The sequence below is a fragment of the Octodon degus genome, unplaced genomic scaffold (assembly GCF_000260255.1).
Source record: "Octodon degus isolate 3935 unplaced genomic scaffold, OctDeg1.0 scaffold00003, whole genome shotgun sequence".
NCBI classification, from domain to species: domain Eukaryota; kingdom Metazoa; phylum Chordata; class Mammalia; order Rodentia; family Octodontidae; genus Octodon; species Octodon degus.
This window is the reverse complement of record NW_004524579.1, coordinates 30852196-30869766: the sequence shown is the minus strand read 5'-3', so window position 1 is coordinate 30869766 and position 17571 is coordinate 30852196. Positions and strand designations below refer to the sequence as shown.

The 17571-nt window shown below is 35.2% G+C and overlaps 1 protein-coding gene across 1 annotated transcript in view; it reads right to left on the bottom strand.

The window, feature by feature from the left end:
* The window catches only part of Dcc (DCC netrin 1 receptor), a 1292183-nt gene that overhangs the window by 354430 nt on the left and 920182 nt on the right, over positions 1–17571 (bottom strand). Inside the window, exons 10-11 of the mRNA XM_004623665.2 lie at positions 4015–4163; positions 2247–2385 (exon numbers count right to left, since the gene is read on the bottom strand). Coding sequence (XP_004623722.1) covers positions 2247–2385; positions 4015–4163 — 288 coding nt within the window. The remainder of the gene's footprint in view (positions 1–2246; positions 2386–4014; positions 4164–17571) is intronic.

The window sequence follows — 17571 nt, the reverse complement described above, 5'->3', positions numbered from 1 at the left end:
AAATTACTTATATTTAATTTTGATTTTTTACATTTTTAAGTCCTACTTGAAGCACTAAGAAATGTGATAGTTTTTACAACACAATCATATATTAAATTAGTTCTACAAATGGTAAAACCTAAAGGTAACATTTTTCCATATAAACATGGGTACAGTTTTGGTTGAACCTGTCTTATTAATGCAACAAATATTTACTGAAGTAGGAAGAATGCAGAGATATTTTCCCTCATATTTAGGAAAATTAAGAGTAATCAGATAGAGACATATTAACAGAGGTAACAATCATGAATCATAATGTATGCACGCACTGTTTTAGGTGTTGCATGGGTAGTGCTTTCCATTTTGAAAACATCTGCCCCTTTGTGCATACAGAAAGTCCCAGAGCAGTAGCTTCTGACTGAACACTGGAAAGCGGGTGGCTCTTAAGGAGAACTAAATATGTGTAAATGTCATACTAATACAGCCATAAACAGCTTCAGTGGACATAAGAAAGCATCCGATTGAAGTAGATTGGGTAAGCAAAAGAACAGAAGCCCTAAATGTAGGTTTTTGTTGGAAATTAAGAGCTGAGTGAATGGAAAGATGAATGCCTACAAGGGCAGGGTGCCCAGTCCAAAAGGACCTGGAGTCTCTGCTCTTTTCTATCAAATGCATCAGGTAGAAGGGAGTTAGCATTTCTTTCTATTGTGATGTTTATTGGGGTTAAGGCTTTGAAAGCCTTTTTTTCTTTATTTGCAGTGACAGACATTTTCTAAACCCTAAGCACAGTAGCACTTCCAGAAGATAATTCTGGACTAATGATTAATAAACTATCTTTCTCACTTATGACATTTAAAACCAAAGTGGAGAATAAGGCCACAGTATTACAGTTCAGGGTGTGAATGAAATCTACATAAATTATGTAAAATGTTCATTTTCATTTGGTTTTCTTTTATTTTTATAATTATAAGTTGTGAAGTAATTTATTCTGCCAATAAATATTCTATTCTATCCTCAACAGCAGAATCAGATGCATGGGCAGAAGAATTGCATTAAAAATAATACTCAAGTGGTCTTACATGTGAAATATATTTTAAAAGTTGAAATGCAAATAAGCATCCTTCCTGTATTTCCTTTGCATTGTCCTTAATAACATGCTTGTCCTTCTTTACTCCATTGATATTCCACCCAGATATTTTCTCAAATTATAAAAGGACAGATCAGTCAAGGAATCACAAGTTAAAGTCGTTTATTTTAATTTAAATGATCAATAATTTATAGAATTAAACACACTAACAGGCAAAGCCTGCCTGGAAACACAAGCTCCTGTCATTTGAATACCCACTGGAGGTACTCTCTGTACTTCTGCACCTGTCTGAGCTTCCACAGGCCCCATCTGACATACTCTGTGTACTTTATTTTTACTTTCTAATAAACTTTAAGAACTTTTATCATCCTTAGGTATCTAGTTTTTCCTGCTATTGCTTAGACAGGTTCATTCTCTTTATAAGGACCTCTTCCTCCCTTTTAATCCATCTAAAAAATGTGCCTACTCTTTCATTCATTAGACAAAATAAAACTGTACATTTTCATATGCACTTTTAGCATTTTCATTGCTGGATTATTTAGCCTAAATTCTCATGATCTACTTTCAAAGTAAGAAATATTACCTGTCCTTTATACTTTTAATCATCTATGTTCCCTTAGAGTAAGTGATAAAATAATGAGCCGGGGAGATAGCTCAGTAGAATAAGCACCTGCCTGGCAAGCGCAGGGTCCTGAGTTCAATCCACAGTACTGAAAAAAAAGCGGGCCAGGGAGATGGCTCAGTGGAATAAGCGTTTGCCTGGCAAGTTCAGGGACCTGAGTTCAATCCCCAGTTCCACCAAAAAAAAAAAATAGAATAAAAAAGAATAAGCGTTAAACATTCTTATCTAAAATAGTTCACATACCAGCACAAATATATTCACACTGAAGCATTTTTAGAAAGAAAGCAACACAGACATAGAAATAATCTGAGCTCTTAGACAATAGTTACCCCTTGAGATTAATGATCAGAGCATCCTGCCTCAATATATATTGGCATAAAAAGTATAAATTTTATTGTAATACATAATGTGAGCAAGTTAACCAAATTTCTAATGTATGCTGAAATATTATGCAAAAGTATAGTCAGGCACCTGTGAAGATGGAACCTATAACATACATGTAATACCATTTCAGTTTCATGGAAATACACAGATAAAATTTCACTGTTCATAACTTACCATCAGAAAGCGTAACCACCGTTATATCATCCGTAGATACTCCTGGTCCGTAGCGATTATAAGCCAGGAATCGAAGAGTATATTCTGTAAATTTCTTCAGGCCTTCCAGTTTATAAGAGAGCCCATCAACTTCTATATTCTGGGGAAACAAAATGCCAAACTGGTACTGTGGAAGCACATTAAGGCAGAAACGGCAGCCATTCTGTGCAATCAGTGAATTAGATGGCAGGTTCTTGGTCGCATAACTGCCCTCGAGCCTTATAATGAGTTGCTATAAAATCTGACTTGTAATACACACTCCTTCACTGGAGCCCACATTACTCTGCAGACTCCTCATAAAATAGCAGCAGACTATTTTTATACACATTAAGTTCCAATTTTCTTAATGCCACCCAATATATGGAATGGCATGAGATTTTCCACCCACACCAAAACCTTCCCAGGCAGAAGCAAGCTTGTAAATCCTTGATAACACAACTTTACTCCTGCGCCTCAAATGCAATAATAGGATAGAATAATTCACCAAGAAACGACAGTATTATTTCTTTGTTTGCTGACATTGTCAGGTGCCTTGCCATATACTTTGCTTCCAAAAATATTTTACTGGAGGTTGAAACCATTCCCAGTTTCACTTCAGAACTGCAGGGGAAGAAGCACTAAAAGTGAAGGTCATTCAGTAAATAAGACCCAGCAACTGCTAGAAGATCCCCCATTTGGGTTTACACACCATTTCTTACCCTAATGCCTATCCTAGATGATGCTGTTTTTGGACTTATTTAAATAGATTTGTGAAATGCATTATGAAAGGGCTGAAACATACAGAAAAGGAAATAGAATTAGTAATTGACAAATCATTAAAATATCAGAGTTAAAAAAATGATGGGAACAACTAGGAAAAAGCAAGGTTATATAGGAGCAACTCATGTAATGCCGTCCTATAGTATAGTTTAGGACTGGACTTTGACTATTCTGGATAGGATTATAACAACATACTTCAAAAAAACCCCTACCATGCAGTTTATGTGGAACATGAATAATATCTTATGTTTGGTAACCTTCAGAAAACGTAGAACTTATATCCCGAGTCCACTTTCCCATCTACTAAGTTAGCTATATGTCTCTTCCACATGGATTTGAGAATCTGAAAGTAAACATCTTAATAGTCATATATGTTACAAAGTAAAAGCGCCAAGCTTCATTTACATCCCAAAAGACTTCACTCTTTAAACGAGCAACTAAGTTGTCTCTTTTTAGCATCCGTGCTAATCACTGATTATAGAAGGTAGGATTCTCTAAACAAGTTCTATAAAAGCCATCACAAACCATCGGTCAGAGTGTGATGGTAGGGAAAGGAGGGAATTATGAAATATATGAGAATGAAAAAGCAGTTTGGCCAAGGCCATTTCATATAAAGACAAGTATCTCCTAGAAGAAGTGTTGAAGGTGCAGATGCCTCTGAGACTCCATAGGTTCATAGAAATGTGGTTACTGACTCAAGCCCAAGCTTAAACCAAAACTCTGTATGCTCTTGACATCACTTCTTAGCTTGCCTTTAGCACCACCAGAATTCAATTAAACTGGTTAACATTTCTAGGAACAGTGCTTTGTAATCAGTTACACGATGAATGCACTAAATTGTGAAGTGTGTCAGATCTGCTCCGCATTTTCTATCCCTAGCATTATCCTGTAGATGGACTACAAAGGGAAATACAATTCCCTTTCCTGTATACTTCCACAGGCTACAGATGTGGCCCACACTCTTACCCACCTGTTCTTTTCCTGTTAATGCCTCGGTGCAGAACAATCTGTAACCTTGGACTGGACCATTTGCATAGGCAGGGGGTTCCCAGGTAATAAGAATTGAGGTAGGTGAGGTAGATACAGCGCGCAGGTTTTCTACTGGCCCTGGGACTTGCACTGTGCATAAAAGAAATAGATAAAGATGAGAGAGTTGATTTTTCAGAACAAAGTTACATCTTTGAGAACTTGAGGAAATAACAGCAAGATACATGATTTTTAGAACCAAATGGAATATCAATATAATAACAAATATAAAAGAGCGAAACTGTGAAAACTTAGAATCATTTAATTTTAAAATTCAAGAGAAAGTTTGTATTAATTGAATTGCTTCTTTCATTTTACAGTTGAAAAGACTGGTGTATGCAAACAAGTGAATAGAATAATGACAGGAAAGAGTGGGGATCTGAATCTAAATTTATAGTTTGTGAAGTTTTCTACTCCACCAGTATATCTTTGTATGTTGGTAAAATCGGCAGAAAAATAAAATATGAGAATATTTGAACATCTAACTCTAATTTGCAGAGACAGATGACACATGACATTGTTTTAAATTTAGTCAGCAATTTAATAACTTGCCGGATGTGGGGTCTTTTATATAATATTTAGGATTTCATTTTAAGTTCACTTTGTAGTCTATTATAGGTCAAAACTAATACTTTATGTGATCAAGGATATGTAATGTGCTTGTTAATACGATTAGCAAAGGCTCACTATCACTAAATCAAAACACTTCTGTCCATGTATTTTTTTTTAAATCTTTTATTTATTTACTTATTTGGTACATGGTTTACTACACAGCTCAGACTCATGGTGATCCTCCTGTCTCAGCCTCCCCAGTGCTGGGATTACAGGTGTGTGCCACTGTGCCTGGCTGGCAAAGCATGTGGTACTGGGGACTGAATCTGGGTCCTGTGCTTGCCAGGCAGTTACTTAGACTGCTGAGTTCTCTCTCTGGTCCCTGTCCATGTATTTTTATGTCTCAAATATTTATTTTTTATTCCAAGAGCCAATATTTCTATTTTTGTATCTATTATCTCAATGCAAACATGAATTCCTTTTTTAAATATCTAATTCATTTCTGTCCTGACTTGTTCTGCTGTTCAGATGTACCAGACTTGCTCAGGAAGCCCTTCAGTGCCTTGCTCTCTTGTCAGTGACCTGTCCCTTTGTTCACTGGAGCATTTCCTTTCACTCGGCTCATCTGGGTCCTATCCTATCTCTGCAATCAGACATTTCTCTAAGGATTTCTGGTTCTTTTAAAATAGGTAATGAGGTTAAAGACAAAGAGTGGCATGCTAAGTGTGCTAATTGCTCCTTGTCAAAGTTCCTGTTTTTTTATCCTTTCAGGTAACAGAGCTAAGAAACATGCACACAGGTAGATATCCACATACATTTTTCTGCATATTTTTGCACATAAAGATACATATTCTGAAGCATTTTTCATGTATAGCCCAATCCATCTCCAAAATGTTTGCTGTTGCTTTTCCATGCTTGTGTTGTGTGCTTTCTCCCACAGTGAGAAACCTTCCTGCAAATGAGTTGAATTTGGGGACATCGAATATCCCCATTTTAGAGCTTTTTGATAAATAATAGTTTTGCTGTGACAAAGTCTGTGAAAAGGAAATTTAGAAGATGTTATGATTTGTATATAGGTGTCCCCCCAAAGCCTCATGCATTCTTGGGGTGGCTTCTAGAGTTTGTGATTTATTACTGTGGGTGTGGATTCTGCACCTGCCCTGGGGCAGGTAATTTGCATTTCAATGAAAGGAGAAAAGACAAGTTAGCTGCTTGAGATGCTGCTACCCCTTCTTTGTGCTCTTGCTCTTTGCCATGGCCATGAAAGGTTGCCCTCTGCTGTGTGCTGCTCTGCCTTGGAGCCAGCTGAGTGTGGGCTGAAACCTCCAGTAACTATGAGCTAAATAAACCTTTCCTTCCTTCATTTTGGGTATTGTATATTTGTCCCAGCAACAAGAAGAGTAACTAAAACAGAAGACAATACTGAACAGTGGGAAATCTCATGTTGCGTCATAGTTTATATCGACATAACTTGATTTGTATCATAAAGAAAATTTAGAAGACAATATTGGACAATGGGAAATTTCATGTTGTGTCATAGTGTATAGTGACATAACTAGATTTATATAACAATAAAGTGGATGTTTTACTTCATGAGAAAATAAAGCAAAATTTAAAAAAAATTGCTTATTGATATTGTTCTGCATTGCCACAAGACAGTATTTTATTTTATTTTAACTTCTTTAATTTTTAGGAAAGTATTTTAAACAACAAACCAAACAAAGTTTTTTTTCTTTTTAATGATCACTCATAATAACAATAAAAGCATTCCAAGAAAGGACATTACTAACATGAAATCCATTATTCCTCAAAGGAAGAGAGAAGAGTGACAGCTCTGAGGCTCAAAGATTTTCTTCAAATTTCATAAACACTGAGTGTGTGGTGTCCGGGATTTGGATGGAGTTCACAAGTGAACTCAGGTGTATTCCTGTGGTGCATGAACTACTAACCGAATGCAGTCCTTTTGCTTTCTCATGGCCAAACTAAAGTAAAACTGGTTGATCTGAATGTGATTTAATCTGGGAGTTAAAATTCAGGTGTTAACATGACCAAATTTATGATTGCTGTGATATGTAATGCACTCAAGAATGGGACTAGAGCAATTACCAGGCAATAAGTACCTTAATGTGGACTCAGCTAACACTAACCCATAGCAAGACTAATCATTTGTCCATCAATTGAAGTTATTTGTCTTCTTAATGCTCACTGGCCACTGTTACAGAAAGGTGAGTGCTTGGGATTTCACCAGAGATAATAAATGGTAATAAATTCCTTTTCTCAAGTGAAAAGCAACATTCAGAGTACTTAGTTCACGTATTCATAAACAAAATATGTGCTTTCACCCATTTTCTTAAGTTTCCAAAGGACTTTTCTATCCTGAAAAGTATTGTTCTTCAGTATTAAATTGCTTCTTATCTTAACTATTTTGTCTTAAAGTGTAATTTATGATTTGATAGTATTGGTAGATTTTAATATCCTCAGCTATTAAAATAAAAAATCATAATCTTATCTTCATTTGAGTATATATACATAAAAATATCAAAAGATAATTAATATATTTTATTGAGGACATATTAATGCTTTGAGTTACGGCAAATATTATCTGTATGTAACTTAAGTTTTCATAATATATCTCACTAATATCAGCACTGTTTGCTCCACTTTAGTTTTTAATAGTCATTTCCTTCACAAAAGTACTATAAACTTTTTATGAATTTACTAGTATTTTCTCTTTGAATTATAGCCCTAAAAATATATATGATAACATGTTGTTTTACGTTACATAATATATTGCATCTATTGCAAGGAACACCTACAAACCCAAAGATGTTCAACTTTGGGAGTTTCAACTTTGGGAATTAGATGTGGAATCAATACAGATAACAGCTTCTGCCTTCCATTTCATTACATTTTCAGACGTCAGTCAAAAAACTTAATGGGCTTAACCATTCATCATTTCTAAGATGTCTTTAATAGTCTCCACTGATCCACTCAGTTGGACGATAATTTTGTGAAAAACTGCATCTAATTTCTCTCCATTTCCATTCAAGTTACCTATTTCTTCAAGGAACAAAGATTTCAGAATAGTTGAATAATCTATGCAAGTTACTCATCAATCAATGTCAGGCTAGTCGACTACCTTTTTAGATTTAAAATTGCACTGCAGTAGAAATTCATCGTAGCACCTGTATCTAAGAATCAAATTAAATAGTTATGTTGGAGTAAATAAGATGTATTACATGTCACTTTTTGCCCTGAAATAGTGATATATATATATATATATATATATATATATATACTGAATACATTATAATAAGGAATTGTTGCATATTAACCCAAAATGACTAGCAAAAATAAGTTAGAAATGTATGATTAATCACATAGTCCATAATAATACTTAAGACAGGATGTACATAAGTGTCAAAATGGATGAAGAGGGTTTTGCTTTTTGGGGTTTTTTGGTATTTTAGTACAGGGCCTACAGGATTTACTACGCAGATTGACTCATAGTGATCTGCCTGTGTTCAGCCTCCCAGGAGCTGGGATTACAGATGTGCACCACCACACCCAGTTTCAATCACCATCTCAGTGTGCCCTGGGGGCGGGGCTGGCACAGCAGGCAAGGGATTAACCCCCCTCCCCCAAGTCTGCCTAAGCAGGTGCTTTCATCTGCTGAGCTATTAGGCCATCCCTAGGGGGCGTTTTCAATGGTTAAGGAGATACAGTTATAGAGGACAGTCACGAAGTGTGGTAACTCTAGGAATCTATGAAATCCTTTAAATTGTGAGTCCATTTTAAAAAATGCCATGTGTACTTATTCTGTGCATTGTCAGTAGTTTTTTCTGTAGTAACTTCTAGTGGTTCAGATGGTAACACTGATTTTTTTAGTTCTGGCAGTGATTATCAACAAGTCATTTTTTAATTAGCTATGTTGGTAAATATGAAATATGTCACTTTAAAGAGATGTCTCCAATTTTTGGTCAAATGTTTTTACTATGTTCCTAAAGCTGTACTATATTTGTAAGCTAGGTATCCATTTAAATTTATGAATATTCCAAAGGCATTTGAATTCATCTTACTTAATGAGGCACATATTTTAGGCTTTACATCATATTACTGTTTCTGATGCTTATGATGGAATTTAACATACATAAATGAATCTTTTTGTTTTTATTTAAACATATGTCTCACCACTGCCATTTGACTTCTAAAAACCTGAATTGTAATTTATCTAATATACGTTTCTTAGAAGAGTCTCAGAAGTCTAAATAGTTCCTTCCAAAAAAAGAATGTCAATACGAGGATTTCAAAGTAAATGAAAGCTTTAGAAAGATGGACGCATGTCACTACCCTAGTAATACTGATGGGGCTGATAGCTCTCTATCATTAAGCTGATGTTTCTCAGCTGGAAGCCTCCCGTGAAAATAAACTCTAGTGTCAGCTCTTATATATTTGAGCATTTGAATATTTGAAGTTTTTCGTCAAGGAGACTGTGTAATACAATGAGTTCTAATATCTCTAAATCACCAACTTAACAGCTATTACTTCTTTTTGGACTAAGTAAGAGCAGTTTAGGGAAAAAGCTGCCACTTGCTTTTCCCACTGATAAATGTAAGTATATGATCTTTCTAAAGATGTATGGAAGGCCAGGGAGATAGCTCAGTGGCATAAGCACCTGCCTGGCAAGTGCAAGACCCTAGGTTCAATCCCCAGTACAGCATGCCATGCCGGCCCTGCGCCACCCCATGCTGACCACTGTAACTGGGCGTGGTGGTACATGTCTGTGATCCCAGCACTGAGGAGGCTGATCAGGAGGATCACTTTGGCTCTGAGCTGCATAGCAAGACTCTGTACCAAATTAACAAGAAAAAAAAGTATGAAACTATAAAATTGTACTAATGCTGATATAGGTTTTTGGCTCCCAAAAGAAGAGAAACTAGAGAAATACGAAATAGAAGTTAATGTATGTCAACATAAGTGCCTACCAAACATCACTGTTAAAGAATATAGTTAATTGTAAGGAGAAATCGTTAAGTTTTTCACATTTGAAAAAAAAAAAACTTAAAAGTTGAGAAACAAAACAAAACAAAACAAAAGCTGCCACTTGTGTTGTCATTCAAACCATGAACTACCACCCATGTGCTTTCATTTCAGGCCAGAATTTTGAAGAAAACTCAAATCTATATCAGTTTACTAATTTAAAAATTATTCTTTATTCTAATTTTAAAGATGGATGACAAAGAATGTAAAGAGTTATCCAAAGTGATCTGAGTGGCCTTAGACTACAAATTTTCTTCCTTCAAGTAATAGATTGTACTGCTGACGATTTCCTCAATGAGTGTTTTTCAAACATAAACTACTTCTGAAACTACTTGCATTTATGAAGAATAAAGTACATGCTTTGATTGCTTCCTTGATTTTATTCTCCTGTAGTTAACAACTTTAATGATAATTTTATAAAATCTTTTTCTATTCAGTGTAAGATATGTGACATCAAAGAGCCGTCAGGCAATGTAATTATTAACATAAAGAAACCTTGTTTTGACTGAACCATACATGGTTAAGAGATATGATAGTAATTTGGCAAGGAAGATGTAAAAACTAAGAAGTGGGTTTCAATTACAAAACCACAGGAGTCTGACAAAATTGGGTTGGAGAAAATAGCTACTACTGTTTCATTTACATTTGGTTTTGATGGGTGCTTTCTACCAAATCATGATAGATATACTTAGATGCTATTTTTATGCATATATGTATGTATTATATATAATATATATAAAATACCTATAGACAGATACATATATAATGTGTGTGATACTCATGACATAATTCATACATATTATTTTATAACCAAAAATATGTACTAATCTAAACTAACATATAAAATGGTAGATGTTTTTGCTAGTTTAGTAGAAATGACTAAAAATAGTTCTGAATGAAGAAATAATTTTGAAAGTAGACTTCTTTGTATTTATCCTAGAAGTTTATGTGGTTGGTTAATAAAAGTAATCACAGGAACTCACCTCAAGGCCTTTTTTGAAAAATATCTCAGAACTTCTTTAACACATCAATCCATAATATATCTGGGTGAAGTATGTCCAGTACTTTGATTTTACTTTGAGATATAAAGGCAATGTCTAGCATAGTGAGGATTTCTTGATTTATGGTTAAGATTTAAAATTATTAAAACTGGAGAATTCTATGTAATGTGTAATCAACTCATATAATTTAGAAAACTGTCTAAAATACTATATATTAAATATTGAGGATAAAAACAAAGGTACTCAGGTATGATAACTTTGTAAATAATATTTGCTACCAATGAAGTCTAGGTGTCACATAAACTGAAATAATCTAACTCTTAGAGTATTCCCCAAAAGCCTGGATTTGGTTGCCAGCAACCATGATGAGAGAAGTGTACCAGCTGACCTTAAAGTTTAACCTTTCATTTAAAAAAAAAATGGATACAGAGTCTTGTTGCCCAGCTCAGATTCTCAGTGATCCTCCTATCAGCCTCCACAGCACTGGGATTATAGTTATGCACCACCAAGCTCTGTTTTGGGGCCCGCCCAACATGCCCAGGCTTCTAGGGCAGGCATGGCATGCGGTACCAAGGATTGAACTCGGGTTCTTGAGCTTGCCAGGCAGGCACTTAGACTGCCGAGCTATTTCCCCAGCTTAATCTTACTTTTTGTGTTTAGCATTCGGTGATTTTTCCTACACTGTGAAATTAATAGGAATCTTATTAAAAATATAGAAAATGCATATAAGAGACCTAAAGTTAAATAATTGGCTACATATACTCAAGCTAAGAACAGGTGATTAGGTACATAAGAATTTTAGAAGGAGAATTACCAAACAAATATCTATTTTAGGAAGAGAACTACCAAATGAGTAACTACCAATATAGGATGGTAGGGGAAGTTTGGTCAAGAACACTTCTTGAAGAACAATTAATGTTTTCCCAGACAGAAAAAAGGGACAGGCTTATTCAACTGTGAAGGACAAATCTAATTAATCAGGACATACCAGTATCATAAGGTTTGTTGAGTGGTGGCCTTGATATTGGCTTTTAAATAATAGAACTAGCAAATTGCTAAGTAGAAAAATTACCAGTTGCTTGGAAAAGGATTTCAGATGATAAAGCTTTGTCTTAGTTACTTTTTACTCATTGCTGGGACAAATACCTGACACTCACAATAAAGGAAGGAAAGGTTTATTTAGCTCACAGTTTGTGGAGGTTTCAGTTCATACTCCGCTGGCTCCAAGGCAAATGACAGCAGTTCATGAGAGCAGAGGAGGAGCAGCAGCTGTGGTGTCCATCAAGCCTCTCTCTTCCTTCTATACTGACTGTGAAGACTGTCGCTCTACTGTGAAGAGGTAGCGCAGCTGCGAAGATCAAGCGCCTCCAAAGCCTAGGACTTCTCCAAGGAAGTGGGGCAGGGCGGCCAGGCAGCCTTCTTCACCTCCTTTATATGCACTTTTTGTGCTGAGTCACTCTAGGGCAGCCCATGGCCCTAGGGTGGAACCAATCGCACCCCGGGTTGGGTCCTGCCTGCCTGCAGGGTCACACCTGGAACTGTGGGAGCCGATTCAGCCAAGTTGATACGATATATGGACTCCCACTGGCTTCAAGTAAAAGTAAGGAGAAAATTTCAAGAAGTAGATCACTGACTATATAGTCCATCTCATGTTGAGAAAGCAAAGCTCTTCTTCCCAAAGAGTCACAGTGTCATTATATAGCTTTTCTATTTTGATGAACATCATCAAGTCAAATAAAGTTCCACCAATCTTAGCAAAATGCAGCACCTACCACCATGCTTAAAGAGTAGAAGGCACAGAGAGATGGAAGGGGAAGGAAACAGTAAAAAACTAAGGTGTGCTATGTACATACTCGAACTCCCCACAGAAAATGTAGTCATTATGTATGGCAAACATGTACTAGAATAGTAAACACATTAAAAAAAAAACAAAAAACAAAAAACAGAACATCAAAATTCACCTGCTTTTCTCAAGATGCTTGTCTAAAAAATTCAGTTAGGGAAGAAGTATTTATAAAAGAAATTAATTTCAAAAGCATGTTTTAGAAAATTTTCAGGGAGTTTTGAGAAATTTTAAAGAGAAAAAGTAAGAATGTGGAAATTATCTGTGTGGGAGAAAAAAAGAACAGCATTGAGAAGAAAAAAAGTCTTAATTTTGAAGTCTGAATTTAAAACATTTTAATAATAATGTATCCTTCAACCAAGTTCATATATACTCTGAGCATGATTTTCTCAAAAATTCCAAATTTATATATCATAGATACAATTTTATATAGACAAGAAAATGTTCAAATTACAAAGTAGCTAATGTTATTTTGAAATCAAGTTCTTTAAGCATCTTTATACTTTGATTTACACCCCAGATAATTACAAATGAAATATTGTCTCTGTAATTGTCAGAACTTTTAGAAGAAGTGAGATGTGCAAGGAAAGGGGGATGGGACACATTACCTCACCCTCATGTTTAGCAGAATGTACATTGGATGCAAACACGCTTATATTTACAAACCATCCGTGGACAAGTAAGCCAGGTTTGCAAAGCAGCCAAGATTTTCCTGAACTGTTATCATAAGTATGAATTGAACCTTACCTCCGTCTCATAAGGAATACATATAGAGTTACTTTTGTTATTTTATTTCCTTAACACATTGACCGTAAGGCGATGTTCATTTGTTATAGGAATGTCACAAGGAGAAACCCACAGGAATGGCACTCTCGGGACTCTTCATTATTTCACACTACTTTGAGACTCCTGTGTACTTCAAGATTATATCTCTTCATGCAAAAATCTCAGCTGTCTATAAATAGATATGCATGAGAAAAGCAGGTGTCTTCAGCTTGTGCACAAGCCAAAGTGCTTGCCATGGTGAGAATGTAACTAAGTCCCAGAAACCTTTCTCAAAGTTGGTTTGTGCTTCAGTTTGTAAAGGAAGAATCAATATTTGATGCTTGTACTTTTAATAGAGCAGTAAATGACATATATACATTGTTCTCATCAAAGAATCATGCTGTTGTTCATTAGAAGAAAAGGAAACAGCAATCTTTTTCAGACAGTCAGGTGAGTGCATTTTTCCACTGAATGCCCAAAGTTCCTACCTTAAAAGATATCATCTTGCTGGGAAAGAAATGTATTGTTTATTTCCAAGCTTTAAAAGATAAGCAAACTCACTGGGTGAACTGGCTCTTTTTGGAGGGACTACAAAGTAAAGAAATTTAGAACTCTATTGTCTTAACATTGGCTTCACACAAGTCAGGGTGCTAGTCTACTTTGATGTAGGCAATGCCAGCATATCCTATCTAATAAATCTTTCATAAAAAAATCAGTAGGAAGGAGCATAACCTCCAGAGTCAGAGATCCTCGGTTCACGTGATGCAGCCCAGTCAAGCTACTTCACATCTTTGATCTTCAATTTCTATTGATTTAAAGAATGAGGTTTATATCAGTAGCTAGTTTGTTGTAAATATTAATAATAAGTAATCTTTTAGTGGTGTCTGGCACAAAGGACATGCTCCATAAATATTAATTAGTTCTAGTGTACTATTGACTGTAAGAATTAATGAGGAAACAAAGAAATTTGTCCACTAAATTCATAGCTGATGGACACTGGACAACAAAGGGCCGAAAGGAAGGAAATCCAAATGAGGTATGAGAATTTACCAGGGGCCAGAATATGCTAAGCCCTAAATGAATTTGGAGAACTGTAATCTTTAGATTAAGTTTCAAAAAGAAATTATTGCATTTCAGCATTTTGTGCTCTGTCTGCCATACAAAGAATGAATGGTAGAGGGCAAATGTGGGTGTCGGAAGACTCATTGGTAGGACAAACTGTAATCCAAAAATGGGGGTGGCTTTTCAACAGACAGAATAAGAGTGATGGTGGTGGAGATCAAGAAAAGGAGAAGAATTTGACAACTCTATGAAAGACAAATGCAACAGGATTATGACTGGAAGGAAGGGAATAAAGAACATAAAAGGCCCCAGGAATGCCTTCTGAGTGATGATAGAAATAACTGGACAATTTTTGACCTCATCTCAGAGATAGCAAAAACTAAACTGGTCTAAACTACACAGGTGTGTGGATACAGCTTGCTGGCTGTCTGAATAGCACAGTTTTGGTGCCATATTTTGTTCCATGTACTTCACCATACAAGCAATATCCAGCTGGTTATTTATTCCTATGCCATCAAGACCTAGCATTTTCTCCTATTTTTGCTTTTAAATTCATAACTTAGGTAATTTTGCACCTACTTCTATGAATGGCTTCGTCACTGATTTTCCAAAATTTTGGTGTATTTCCCTTATAATTTCTTTTCTTTTTCCATTTAGTAAACTGCTTTTTAGGAGATCAGCTCCTCTCTAGTCCTTGTGATCATCTGTTTGTTCCACTTCTACCTAACCTAGCTCCTCTACACCCACATTTTGATCTATTTAAGTCACTAAACAATTACCTGAATGAGCAGATCAGATACTGCTAAGGCACTTCTTTTGAGCAAAGTATATTGAAAATTCTTGCTCAATTTCTTTCTTGATACTTGGAAAATAGAGCCTAAGATTAAAAATCTTTTATAGTATTAGCAATGGTAACAGTTCCAATAACAATGAAGTTGGTTACACAACTGACCTTGACAGTCCTGAAATTAATATTCACTTTGGATTCTACTGACATTTATCACTGAGAAGCACCTTTAATGCCCTTACACACACATGCATGCAAGGGAAAGATTGATAATCACACAAGGTAGAAAACCCAGTTGTCCTGTATCTCTGGGAAGCATCTGAAAGGCTCCCGGTCTGCTGACTGAACCACCTCAAGGATTAAGTTTATTTTATTTTCAGTATTCAAAAGATAAGAAGTTTATTAACCACTTGGGAGATTTGGGCTTGTTCGGAGATAGCAGCAGGAAGACAGACCCTAGCAGTAAATCATTTCATAGAAGTTACAAGGCGACTTCAAATAAAACTGAACTTAAGAACACTGGTGTGTGTTTTGGATCAAAGTATCTTCTTTTTTCTTTTCCCAACCTACTCTTTGTTTTTATTTCCTTTGGTGCCATAAAGTGTCAGTCCAATTGGAAAGACATTTTTTTAAACTTATATTCAAAGGCCATTAATTATCATGTTGAATACTTATGGAGTAGTGAAGTAAAATGAATAAATGCTAGGCAAATCTCTCAGAAATTATTTTTGAGACCTGTTAGATTCATTCATTTCCATTGAAATAACTCTTATACTCAATTTAATGTAAGACTGGAAACTTTCCTGACTTCATAGCTGACAAAAGACAGAAGTATTCAAATGGGAGCTAACACTCTCTAAACATCTAAACAAAAATGCTTATATATAAGTTAAATTTCTATTAGACACATTGAAAAATTCGCATGGTTAACAATACATATTTAGCCCAATATAACTAAAATATTATTCCAAAATATAATAGAGCCAAGTGGTATATTTAAACTTCTTATACAAAATATTTAACACATAGTGTGCGTTTTATGCTTAAAACACAACTCACTGTGGGAAAACTTATTTCTTGCTCTCTAACTACTTGTGGCTGATGAGTACCATTTGGAATGCTGCAGTTATAGGCAACGCCGGTAGGCTAATTCAGAAACTCTTGGATGCAAAGGGGAGAAAAATTAGTATTTTCAAAGAAGCAGGCTAAAATGACATGAGAACATTGCTAACATAAAATAAATCATATAATGATAAATTAATAAAGTCTTCATGTCTAAAATATCAGAGATAAACCTATTGTGCTTTTTTTGTGCTTAAATGTATACTAAGTAGTGAAACCTCACATTGGAAGTATGACCAGTTCATTTCTGAGAGTCCTAAGTATTATTCTGAAGATTCAGTATTGAATTAAAAACTATTTGGAAAAATAAAAGTTACAGCTATGAGCTTTTATTTTCCTGCAAGGCAATAGGTGAAGGATTTCAATCGAGGTAAATAAACTGAGAGTTTAAGCCAAGAAAGTGATTTATAGCAAACAACAGAAATTATCTGCCTAGCATATTTCTCAGCATGAGGTTAGTATACTCAACTGGGCTGGCTTAATTTCAATAGATTTCATTTAAAAAATATAGTAGAGTCATTGTTGTATTTTGTAAACTAATTCTTAGCAATGGTGAACTAATAAAAATTTGAATTTTTTAAGGAACTATTGTTAAAAGCAGTTAATATTTTTCATTTCTTTAAAATAGCCAATTTTAATGAGTTTGTGTCCATATATACACACACACACACAGAAGGAATATCATTGCAGTTTAAAACACTAATTTTTGACAATTAATTATTTCATAATGAATGTAGGCATTAGGTTGGTCCAGAATTCTTGCTCAAATATTTTATAGGCACACAAAATTTCTAAGGACTGAAGCTGATAGATTTTTAAGGTAACACCACATAATTAGTATTTCAGGACATGGGTGTTAGACTGCAAGATGTTGGCACCAGTGTCTAGAAGGAAACAGTTCTAGAGGTTTCATCAGCTAAGGCCAAAGAGTAGAAGCATGAGGAGGCAGTCCACACCAGCAACAATTCTCATTGGAAACTTCAGCAAACTCTGATGGACTCTCTAGCAGACTCTGTTCACTCAGTAGTCACTTTAGGCTGCTTAAGCATTTAAATGATTTTAAATTAAAAAGGTAACTTCCCAATGAAGTAAAAGTCTAAATATATATACATAGAAATGTTCTTCACATTTTAATTATTTGTTAATCTGATGGCATTCAATTTACCTACCAATTGGTGGCATTTGTAGATTAGTACAGTGGGTAGGATTAGTATATGTAAATTCATGTACTAGTAGAACTTCAGATTGTGATCTTATAGTGAATGCGGTCACTGGGGTCACTGAGATGGATCCTAAATATAATATGACTAGTTTCCTTATAAGAAGAGG